Source organism: Corapipo altera, unplaced genomic scaffold (genome assembly GCF_003945725.1).
Source record: "Corapipo altera isolate COAL_440 unplaced genomic scaffold, ASM394572v1 2c, whole genome shotgun sequence".
NCBI lineage: Eukaryota > Metazoa > Chordata > Aves > Passeriformes > Pipridae > Corapipo > Corapipo altera.
In genome coordinates this window covers 4,137,732-4,150,697 of record NW_020884923.1, presented here as the reverse complement: position 1 = coordinate 4,150,697, position 12,966 = coordinate 4,137,732, and the positions used below count along the sequence as shown (strand labels likewise).

The 12,966-nt window shown below is 37.8% G+C and overlaps 1 protein-coding gene across 1 annotated transcript in view; it reads right to left on the bottom strand.

Moving 5' to 3' along the window:
* The window catches only part of FMN2 (formin 2), a 178,589-nt gene that overhangs the window by 153,896 nt on the left and 11,727 nt on the right, over positions 1-12,966 (bottom strand). The window contains 1 exon segment of the mRNA XM_027657210.1: positions 3,896-5,880. Coding sequence (XP_027513011.1) covers positions 3,896-5,822 — 1,927 coding nt within the window. The 5' untranslated portion in view covers positions 5,823-5,880.

Below are 12,966 nucleotides of genomic sequence, written 5' to 3'. Positions count from 1 at the left end.
AGGGTAAATTCTTTACAGAGAGGGTAAATTCTTTACAGAGAGGGTAATCAGGCATTGGAATGAGCTGCCCAGGGAAGTGTTGGATTCTCCATCCCTGGAGGTTTTCAAGATGAAACTGAATATGGCACTTAGTGCCATGGTCTAGTAACCATGGTGGTAGTGGATCAAGGATTGGACTTGATGATCTTGGAGGTGCTTTTCAACCCGGCTGATTCTATGATTCTTTGTAGGGTTGCTGTTGGGCAGCTCCCTTAGGAGGCTTCACTGCCCTATCTGATAAAAGAATCATTTGCATTACTGTTGACAAACACCATCAGTGAAACAGCAAACCATAAGTAATCTTTAGTAAGAGTTGCATGATAAAGAGTCTACTCAGGATGCCAACTGACACAAATCCATATTGTGTGCAATATCACATGAATTAGAAAGAAAAAAATCTTTGAAAAAGTATCTAAAAAGATCTACTTTATGTCTAAGAAGCAAACTTTCATCTGACTTTTTCAAGTTTTCACACACTAATCTGTACTAAGACCTTTGTATATGCCTGCAGACACGGCACTGGAACTGCAAGTGGGTGCAGATGACATTAGCACAGTACAGAAGTGAGATGAAGTGGTCTTTGTGAGAAGTAGGCTGACCCTCTGTGGAAATCAGAAAGCAGGCTTGAGTATACAAGCACAGAACTGAATTAAAGTTTTGTTTAATGATAACCAGGACTTTTTGTTTGTCTCCTGTTTACAGCTAGAGAAAAACAAATACAGATCTCTGAAGAGAAAATTAAAGATAAATGATCTGTTTGGAAGAGCTTCATGTAGCAAGTCCGTTACAGCCAGCTAACAGACTAGAATGGGCATGGGATTGTCTGGGTCAAGTTTAATTACCATTCTGGAGGAACTGATGGGACTCTTTCATTCAATTTGAGTAACAGACACCCTCTGCAATCATTGCACCTCAAATTAATGCTGGGATAAACTCCTCTTTAATAAATCAATCTATTAGTTCTTCCATGTTAATGTTTGGAAACATCAATTTCATTTTCCCAGCATTACTTTCTTAATGTTAGTGCAAATCATTCATTGCTACACACCAAAGTGACAGAATCAATCCTACTCACTCATATTGAGCACTTGTCCTCCTGGGACTACAATATAAAAGTCATGGCTTCACTGTGCATCAGGTAATCTAGAACTTGTAATTACTGTCACTGCAAATTCAAATAGAGCTGTCCTCATCAAAAAAGAAACAGATCCAATGCCTGAATTACAAAACACACATGAATTTGCCTACAACACATTCCTAAGCAATGCATCAAATTTGAAATAGTTACTTGTCTTCATACATAAAGCAAAATTAAAATATAAAAAGTCTCTACTGTTCCAGTCCTTGGCTTCCATCTACATTTTACATTAAAGCAGTCTGAAAGAGTTCGTATGGATCACTATAAAAACCAAATGGCACTCATCCAAACCACAACATAGTGCAAAAGTAGGCCAGTCATCTGTATAGAACCTGCTGTCATTGAAATCGATGACTAAAGTGTTATGGAATATTTTACTTGATTCTTTAGAAATGCAGAACAACACTGTGCAGTCACTGCACAGCAAAATGGGATTTAATGCTGTAGGCAAGAAGCTGCTTGGTTTTGGCTTTTTTTTTTTTTTTAAAGCTAGAAATATCCTACTATAAAGAACGGTATTTCTAAAACCCTGATGTTAATCTCCAAATCAATGCATCTCATGCATGCAATTAAAATACAACATTTTTCACAAGTAGTATCAAACTACAAGGAAATTATTTCTGCAATTGTTGCTGTACAGAATGGTTTATTTAAGAGACTTTTCTCTCTTACAGTAATGATAGACAGTTTATTGGAATACTAATGTCAAGATTAATTTCCCTTTTGTTGTTTTATATTCTTGATAATTTTTAGCTTATAAATATATTTTTTAAAAATAAGAGTGGTCAAAAAGAGATAAAGTTGTATCATATCATTTCCAGTTCCCTCATTATAAGTTTTCTGCATGAATTGAAAGGTATAATTGCCCTTTGCTTGTAAAGGCAGCTGGTATGTACATGCAAATGAGGGTCACTGTAATTTCCATAAGAGATAGAACTACTGTTGCATTGGACATTGGTCTCTTCACAATAACAGTCTAAAGTTTTGGTGGGAAAAAACAAAACAAAACAAAAAACAACACCAAACCAAAAATTATTTTTAAGTAAATCAAAACCTTATGAGGAAAAGTGAGAAAGTCTTCTTCCCAGAAAACAAGTCTTTTAAAGGAAATACCATGTTCTTGAAGTTTGCCTCATAAAACTTATTTTCATTATAACACCACCACAAAGAAGTCTAATTACTGATAATGCAGTTAAAGCTTTGCTCTCTGAATTGTTTATAAGCTGTCAAATGTCAATAGCTTAAAAAAAAGTAGTGTGATTTTTATATGCTATAAATTTGAAAGTAGTGAACACCTTAACTGAGAAAGTTTAAGTAGAATGTCTGAAATTAAATCTAAGAAAACAGGTAAAAGGGATTTAAAACATGTAGAAAAAAAGATTCAGCTCACTTCACCGGGGCCTGGTCTCCTTCAGAGGGAACTGTCTCTTTCTGTGTTAAAAAAATTGAATTCAAATTTTCTAGACTGAAATTGAGGATTTCTGTTCAAGACTACTGAAGAATGAAAGATGTGATTTGATTTCCTGCGATTTGACTCTCGAAAAATAATGTTAATACTTTACTTAATAAATCATATTTTTTTGTTTAGTTTTCATAAAAATATTTTCATTTAAAAAATTCTCACTCCATTTTTTGCAAATAGCTTGGGTTCAAGCGTAGTTACTGTGCTCATGTATCTAGAACTGACTTGAAACAAACTTGATTTAATCTTCTAATAGGTGGTCTTAGAGCATGTTCTCTGGATTCTCTTAGTTCTGCAGTTTTCTTAAGTGAAAAATAAATGGAATATGTGGCTGAGTTTCCTCTGTATACATAACTCCTATGTGGCAGAGACCTTCCTATTTATGAAGACATTACCTTTATAAAGAAACTTCAGATGGGGTGAAGAGAGAGGGGAAAAAAACCCTCAGAGTGCAAGAAAATATAACCATCTACTTACACTATTTCATTTGTAAACTCTCTAGTCCCATTACTTTGTGACAGGATGCAAGCTGCCTAACAGGCAAGGTAAAGAATACTGAATAAGTCACCTTATGTAGCCTAAGCAGTAGCCTGTCACAGCTACCAAATTGTACTACCCCCCAATTTCCCTTCTCTTCTCCCTTTTATTCTGCCTTTCAATACATGAACATTTTTTTCTTCTCTTCCTTCCCCCTTCTGAAGGGGAAATTCATTCCTTTTTGGAGTGCTGTCCATCTGTGCTTGCATGGCTTTTTCCATTTTGCACAAAGCAAATCCTCATCACTGCCTCAGTCTAACACCAGGTGCAGCTCTCAAATATTTATAGTACATCAGAACAGTGCCTAGCACAAGAAAAGCCCAAAAAGGATCCTGGTTACAGAAAGCTTCACATTTGAAAGATGTATTTATGCAGATAGATGGTCTGCCTACAACAGTGCAGCTCTTAGGATTTTTAAACAAGAATAATTTATGGCATCTAGCCTTTTCCTGCAGGATGTAGACAAAGGAGAAAAGCAGAAAGAAAAACTTCAAAGAGTTATACACTTCCTTTACTGGCAGTACTGCCAGACTGATGACATGTGACCGTGTTTGTAAGATCAGGCCTTGGATTTTAAAGCTGTCAGCACAAGTAAAGGTACATGCAAAGTACCTTTGCATTAAGTAAAGTATTGCATACCTTTGCATAAATTAAAGTATTTTAAAAATATTTTCAGAGGGTCTCTGGAAAAAGAAAGGCCATTAATACACATTACTCACCTGAAAAGACATTGGGGAATGTCTCTGTAGAAGCTTGCACCCCTGAGGACTTCCTTGAATGAGTCAAAGGCACTCTTTCTGTTTGAAATTTCTCTGTAAACCCCTTGTGCTCCAAGTAGTCTGCAGAGCCCACCTTCTCTGTTATCTTGTATTTGTGATTAGACACCTCTTCTGTCCAGTCTGCGGAACGACTGAAAAAACCTGCCAAACTAGCAGACCTCTGCTTCTTGATTGAGACTTTTTCTTTTTTGTGGAAAGACTCCTGCCTCCTTGTAGAAAGTGGGCTCTGGGATGGGGAGGGAGAAGGTGAATGATTGGGAGAACTCAGTTGCCTAGTTGTGGTTTTGATGTAACAGGGATTAATTAGATAGGGCTTAAAACATCGGGAACCAAGCGTCGAACTGTCTGCTGTTTCTTCAGAGGACAAAATGCCATTTTTCATTTCCGTGGATAAACCATTACGCACCTCCTCCTGACTGGCTGAGAGAGTGTGTTTCTCTTCCTGAGTCTCAGCAGCATGATCGTGGCCTGCATCTGAAATACCATCCTCTGTTACTGAGCCCTGAAAATCAACAGCCTGAACTTCAGCAATTTTAGCCTCAGTGTCTGCTACTGAGGTTGGAAAAGGTTGTGTAAAGCTTTGTGTCTGAGACCTGTTTTCCACTGCAGTTCTATTCAAACCATCTTCTAGTTCACTAGCGACAGCATCCACTCCAGCAACGAGCTGTTCCTCAATCAATAGCTTACGTTCCTGTGTTTCAATTAAGCTGTTACTAGGAGAGCCTGTGCCATTTACTGCTTCTTTTGGTTCACGTTCAGTTGCACAGGAGACAGGAATTTCAGATACCGCTGGAAAAGCCCCCTCAGCGTCTGGGCTCCTCTCTTTGTCAGGGGTAGCTACTGAAAAAAAACGTTCAAAATCTAAGGGGGCTGCTTGCGAATTAGCCATGTGTCGGCCCATTGTTTTTGTGACAAGGTCCTCGGTTCCAATGTTAATTGCCCCCTGCTGCTGCTGCTGCAGTCTAATAGCTTGCTGGATATCAGAAAGCAAATCCTCTTGTTCTGCAGCTGAATGGAAACTGTATATATCCGTATCAGAGCCAGAGCTGGTCCTTTGTCCGTCCTGTGTCTCTGCAGCAGCTGGAACAATTTCATTTCTGATTTCAAAATGTTCAACATCTGTGTCTGAGAGACCCCCTTCATCTGCAGAGATGCTTATATCTGGAGTTTTCGTTATAATTGAATGAGTACTGTCCAGTTCTCCTGGCTGCAAGGCCTGGCTTTCCAAAACATCTTCCCGTGAACTGCTATTTCCATCTTTAGCCTTAGACAGATTTTTTCTGATCCTCAGATTTGAAAACACAGAGGGCCTGGATTCCGACTTACCCTTCTTCTTACCGGATTCACTTCCTTTTGAATGCTTCCCCAGCCCCCTTCTGCCTCCCAATGCCTTCTTTGTGCCATCCGTATCCTTGGGCCCAGAGGCATCTTCTCCTCCTTCCTGCACATCACCTGTATTTTTCTTTAGCTTCCCATCTTGATTCCCCATGATTTTTCGCAGTGCAACACCTTCGGCTATCAAGCCATCCTCCCGGATTTCATTCCTTCGGCCTGCTGGCGAGATCCCCTCTAGCGATCCAGGTTTGTTTTCAAGCGGTGGTGATGCAAGTGAAGCAAATGCTTGCTGTGCCTCTCTCCCATCTGCTAGAGCTGCCTTTTTGCATAATGTGCTGCTTGCACTGGGCTCCGCTGGGACATGCTCAGTACAGCACTGAGAGCTGCAGACAGCTCCTTCCAATGGCTGCTGCTCTCGGAGCCGCCTGCTCTCTGGGTTTCTGCTGCATTCTTGTTTCGTTAGGAAGGATTCTGTGAAAAGTATTTCCTTTACAAAAGTTACTTCTTTTTCCACGGTTCTTATTGCCTGCATTGCAAGCTCAACTCGTCACCAAATCATTTATAATTTCAGGACTTCGGTGTTCAAGTTCCTGAAGGGAAGAAGGAAAAAAAAAAGATACTTTAATTACTCTGCAACTGCTCTGCAATTGTTTAAGTGAATAAACTAACAAACTTGGAAAGAGAAATGTTGTTATTATTATTAGAAGGTGCTTAAGCATATGCTGCTTTGACAGAACACACAGTACCCCCTGATGTACCCCAAACATTTGTATGCTTGCTTTTTAAAGGCCACCAAAACACAATACATAATTTTATAAGAAGAGTCATTCCCCTTTTAAAGTATATAAAAGAGAGATAATAAACAGAAAGTTCTTTCCACAGTTTTAAAGAGTTGCATTATGGTAATTACACTATAAAAAGCCTCCCACAATTTGTATTCTGAGAAGGTAGATATACTATTATTCCCAGGAGAATCAACTCATCAATATTAAAACACATCACCATTGTTTTCCCCCATAAGAACATCTGGCATGAAACAAGATAAAACAAACAAGAAAAATAGTAGTATCGAATACTCCTAAGGAAAAAGATACAATAAAGTATTCCTCTATTTCACCCTATATATTTAATAATTGATTTAGATATGGACACTTGCTAACTACTTTGGAAGTTTGTGCAACAGTTTTAATCAATTGCTGCTTCAACTTCATTTTTGGTTTAGATCTATAAGCATCAATATTTATACATACATTTCCTGAACTTTCAGACAGGTATTCCCTTCCACTTTTAAAATTCAGATTTAAAATAACTGGAATAGAAAGAAAAGGGCATAAGAATGCCAAATTGCCAAGTTGGATCAGTTAAGCAGTTCAATACCTTGGTTCAACACCAACCAAGAAGTAGTTAGATAGATTTTCTATTTATGATTTACCATCTCTAAACCGCCCAGCCTATTAGCTTCACTTTCTGTATAAAACTTTACATATTGCTCACATCTTCAAAATTCCTTACTTGCAATTTCCCTTTCATCAGGGATTGCTTAAAACCATATCTTTCCAGGGAAATACATTCTATTGTTTTATCTAATTCTTACTTTTGGTTTCATTCGTTCCAGAGATTTCACTGTTCTCGTCTGCCTTTATACATATTAAAGAAGAAGAAGAGAAATATAATTCACATTTTAAAAACTATGCAGGCACATCCCCTCCCCCCTCCCAGACACATACTATTTTTTTTCAAAGGTTTCTAAATACCCTTACAAATCTGGGCTGTAGTCATTGTTAAATAATGCTCTTTTTTTCTGTTTAGAAAGAATAGCACTGTTACTAAGACATGAAAATAAATTAGTTTGAACTATCATAATTTTTTCCTCGTGCCTCTTGGTCACTCTGATGGAAGTCCTGTCCTGAGGGGACTGTGGCTCAGGCACCAAAAACATTTTGCCTGTTTTATGTGAATCAGATGACTTTGTATACTTGGTGGGATGGTTTGTGGGTTTTTTTGTTTTTTTTTTTTTTTTTTTTTTTTTAGTTTTCCCTTATCTAATGAAGTCAAACATCTGCTTTTTTTTTCCACTTTAAACACTCAACATTCATAAATATCCTATCAAGACCTAATATTTTCCCTTCTGCAGCATTATTACCTATTTGCAAAAGGCTTTTGGAAGCTCGTGTAATTACAGTCTAACTGAAGATACACTGTAAGAATTACTTAAGGAACAGTTTGAGAGAATTATAGTAGTAGAATAATACCTTGATGGGTATTTTCACTGACTAGAACTGACAAGGATCTAACCCTTGATTACAACTGGAGTACTTGCAGCTTCCAACCCCATTTTAAAGCTCACTTCCCACTAACATCTGCCAGAAATTACCTTAGTGAAGGAGTATTATAAAGATACTGTGGGCTGCATGTGTAAGGGAAATGTAGAACTAGGGCTATACTCTGAAACACTCCCTTTCCTTCCTTCTCTGTGAACTTACCTTGCAGTCTTTACACACTTACACTACAACTAATGATAATTCACCAGCAGTAATTACACTGCAAATTATGTTGTAAAATAAAGCCATTGACAAAGCTGGGGTTATAAAAGTCTAGTAAAAGACCTATCTTCATTTTTTAATTAGAAACTGGAAATTTATAATGGTTTTAATCATGTAGCTGCACTATTTCCATCAAGTATTCATATAGCACATCCTGATGAGCAAGTTCTTCAAAAAAACCCCACATAATGTATAGCTGGAGATATTATCCAGCCTTATATATATTACACCATACTCAATTTCATCTTTGTTTCAATCTGCAGCTGTAATCCTAATAGCAAAAGAACTGTAAGAAAAAAAGCCAAACTGTTTTCGAGATAGTGTCCCTGAATGTGGTATCCTAACCCTCATGATCTATATGGGGAAGGAGCATCATCAAAATGAGCATACTTACGTGAACAGAAATATGCATGTAAATATGAAAGATTTTGCTTTGCTCATTCCACATAAGACACAGAAAATAAGTTTAAATAAAAGGAGTGTGGGGTCAGAACAAAAATTACCCCCCAATGGTAGTGATAGGTACAACTCAATCAGCATTTGTGGGAAACTACAAAAGGGTAACATTATCCAAATATAAACCCAAATGTTAATACTTTAAGGTTGTTTATTCTCAGGCAGTCATTTGGCTTCTGAAGAAAAACATTATTAAAAGTCAGCAAGACACCAGAACATTTTGGCATCAGTGTTAGCTACATCTCAAAATGTAGCTAACAATGACTAACAATGTATTCCATATTCTACACTAGAAAAAGAGACTTTCAACAGACAGTAAGTCGGGAAAAGAGAGGAGTTTAAGAGCTTAAGTAGAATAATTCATTTTTAAGAGTGACTATAACAGCTTGCTAGAAGTTGCCAGCAAACTTCTGAGGCAAGTTGGTGAGCCTGCCTGCCTGCCTCATTCAATATTTGCTAGTGGTCAGCCAAAATTAGTGATGGGTGAGATTGCAGATCTGAGATCCTGCTCACCTCTCTTTCTCCTACAAAGCTCAGGAGATGCAAATGGCAACACAAAGTGGAGAGTCAAAACTTACAGCTCAAGATACATTGTCCTTGCACTCCCAGAGACTTCCACATTAAACCTGTTAGAAACACAAGACCCTGTTATGGGATTGTGATTATTTTCAAGACAGTTACCATTTCCTGCAGCCTTCCTGGAAAGGTAGCCAGATCCCCCAGTGCTACCTGCCCACCTGACTTGCTCTAAGAGGAAGGGCTGGCAGCAGCACTAATTGTCCACACCTGGTAAAGGACTCAGCCTCCTGGAGCACAGCCAAGGCAGAGTACTGCCCCCTTGTTGGGTCTGGAACCACGGTGGGAGTGTTTCCCCCCAAATTCCTTACAAAAATACTGGGTGACTAGTTGACTTTCTGCTAGTTCAGACCTATGGCAAACACAGACTGACTGAGGGAAAAAAGGGGTGCCTAGGATATCCTGCCCTGTGGAGACACAGCTTTCTTGGGATGGATGAGTTTTCACTATGATTTACTTAATGTGATATTTCACACTGCTCTCAATAGTAGCTGTTCAATGGGACATGGTAATGCAGATGGTCTGGCTCTTGTTTGAGCCGACCAAGACATCCCCAGCCATCTATGTTACTAAAGCTCATATTTTCATACTCATTCTCATTCAGTCCAGTGCTGGAACCAGGTCCCTGTTCCTGCTGTCCTGTGGCAGCAGGAACCCTCCCCCCACTGCCACTCTGAGCATGATGGAAAATGTATCTTCCCAAGAGGCATCAGCTACCATTACATATTCCCTTATATTGCCAAAGTCATGCTCCAAGCAGTTGAAAATTGTTTCCTGCTCCCACACTCCCATCCCCATCTCTTTCAGCTACAGGGACAATTGCCTTTTATGACTTGATATGCTCTAGGTATGACTGGCAAAGGTCAAGTCAGAAGATCAGAAAATATAAAGTGGCCAGGGTTAAAGCAGGTCCCGTCCTTGCTTCATTTAGTTTCTACTGGATATGAGATTCTGCTTTTTCTTTTATTATTTGTTTAAGAAGTATGAAACCCTGCCTCATGCACTGTATTTACATTAAGTGGAGGTGATCTAGCTACTGAGAAACCTAGTTTGCCAATTGAAAGATTTCTTTTATAAGGAGCTTGAATCTAGCAAGCAATGATCTCAGGTGAGATTTGACTTGCGTAGGAACTTTTATTAGGTGTATGAGAAAATAATGACTAGGATTTTCAAACACCTGTTAAATAATGCTGAACTTTCTTACTCATATTTTCTAGCTAGTGAGAACTAACTTTTAAAATAAATGTATCTTATGAAGCAGGGTCTCCAGCAATGCAACATTTGGCAACTACGTGCTGCAGAATGCCCACTGATTTGGAGCCAAAACCTCTGTGAAGCATTTAACCTCCTGAGTTTTTCACCCAAAGGTAATAATACATTTATGCATTGTGAAACAGAGCATTTTTTTTTAAAAAATATGATTAGCTCGACATAACAAAAACCATAGATGTTTCAATAAGCCCTTTTATTGTTTTCCCCTGGCATTTCCAAATTCTTACTGATTCTTTATTATAAGACATACTTTTCATCATAAAAGCTATACAGAACCTTTCACAGTTACTTATATGGGAGGAGTTGGCTGAACAGCTGCACTCAAAACCCTGCCAGCATTCTGGGGATGTATGCATTGCAGATCAGGGTTAGATCACAGAAATAGACTCTGAAAATCCGGGCCTTTGTAAATACTACAGCCAGAGACTCTTGTATTTGGAGCACGAGTTGGTACACTAGTACTGCATCCAAACCCAAGCAATAAGGAAGTGTGAAAGTCTGGTTTATTCCCCACCACAGACTGAAAAGTGAGGTATCTTGTGGCATAGCTCCCACTTTTCCTTACAAAAAGTTCATTTCAGAAAACTCATATTTTGAATTAAGGTCACCAGCCGTTGTTTGATAATATACGCTAAGCAAATTTGATGCAAAACAGTGTAGGCCACATCATGAAAAAAAAAAACCCTAGTAAAATATCTGCTGACCAGACTATCAAAGCACAGATAAAGCAGTTTCTACAATTTGAACCACTGTAAAGTCAAAAAATTCGAGTTAGAGTCTAAATTATAATTTATATTTAGTTAGAGTCTAGATTATAAATTTTATTTTCTAAGAAAACTAAATTTAAGGAATAAGGTTATTTCTTCAGACCTCAAAATAGCTTTGGAACACAGTAGGAGACAAAGTTGTAAGATGGAAATCATTAAGCCTCTGCAAAATTCACTGTTTGGGTAGAGGGGTGAAAAATAAGCAGACCTGACTGTGTCAGTCAATCAAACAGAATTAACATAGTTTAGGACTACCCACCACAAGCAAGCGTTTCATAGAAAAAAATGAGAGTGGACAAGACTTATTGTACTAGAGGATAGAGAAAGGAACAAAGAATACAAAACTGTAGGAAATGGGGCCTCCTCATTTTCATTCCTTAGAAAAGAACATATTCTGTTAAATCAAGTGGAAAATTACATATTGTCTTGTTGGTTTTCTTGGACAACTCACAGAGTACTTAATGATAGGTTTGAAAAATATAGACTTTGATCATATCAGTGAACCTTTTTGCCTGCAGAGAGCCCAAAATGTCACAAAACAATGGCAGATTTTTGAGCCTAGTCCTTTTCTGTAGGAGAAAAGGGATTAACTTAAGTACTTAGAGCTCTAATTTTATCCTTTCTACTGCAAAAGGTATGTACTAGTCTGAAGGAAAAGTTGACAAAGGTCAAATTTTTCCTGATATTCTTTTTAAAGTTTTTAAAAATCTCAAACAATGATTGCTTTTAAAAATTTCTGAAGAGAAAAGAAATTATATTAATTTTTTACCCTCTTATTCCAGTCGTCAATTTCTGTTCTGTTGCATATACATACATGAATGAGGAAAAATTTGGGTCAAATAAAAAAAGCGCTGTTGATCAGCTTTCAGTTCTTTTTAAAACACCAACCATCCTCCTATCAAGTGCCATAAGCATGTTCCCTACAGAGAGAACAACCCTGGGGCAAGCTCCCTCTGTAAAACAATCAGGAAAATTAATAAAATGTGATAATCTTGATTTTGTACAAATTTGTTACATTGTTTCAAATACTTTTAGCAATTAGAAAACATTTTTATAATATTTCCATAATCAGATTTAGAATTAAATTAATCCAACCCAGCAAGAGAGGGAAGAACATCTCTTGCCTAGCCTTTGGTTTACTTCAGTACAGAAAATTAACAAAGTGAACACTGCTTGTACTAACAAACAGAAGTCCATACCTCTTTGTGTTTAAGTTCATAGCATGAAGGTCTGTGCAACTAGAGTGAATAATGTTAACTAAAGTTAACTAAAATTATAAACCACCATCCCATTCAGAGAAAGATGAGAAGCCAGAAAGGAAAGGAGGTCTGAGGAAACCAAAGAAAACTGTTGTATCTATCACATATAATATTAGTGTCTCAGGCTTTTACTTCCTCTTACTGTGATCCTTTGCTGTTGTCACATGATGATCAGCAAAGGCTGTCTATATAGGGGTTTATAAGTGCTGTCTTCACATTTCTGCCTTTATTTATCTCCACAGTACAGCTACCAAAGTCACTATAGAAATTATAACAATTCAAGTTCATGCCTTAAGTAGAGATTAGGGGAAGTTACTGCAGGAAATATTATGGATAGATGCAGTTGCTAGCATATATGCTAGCTGCTAAGAGCTGCTGATGCACAATGAATAGTATTCTCCAGTTTAAGAGGTTGTTGGTTGAGTTGTGAGCCCTCTCCACTAAAACCATTGCCTTGTCTATCTCTGTACAGCCTTAGCTGGCCCAATACGTTCAGTTTAAGGTTTTATATATTTTCAAATATATAAAATAGGCAATAGGCAGTACAGAAATACCACCAGTCTGTTACAGGATGAGGATGATCACCTCACAAAACAGAGACAGAGAAAAGGCAGAGGTGTTTAACCCTTTCTTTGCCTCTGTCTTCAACATGGATCGTAGACCAAGGGCATCTCAGTGCCCTGAGCTGGAGTACCATGACTGCCAGAATAATCAACTCCTAGTCGACCCTGAAATTGGGTGACTTACTTCTAGCTACAAAATGGCATCTCTTCTCCTATACTTGTTTATCTTAATTAATTTCT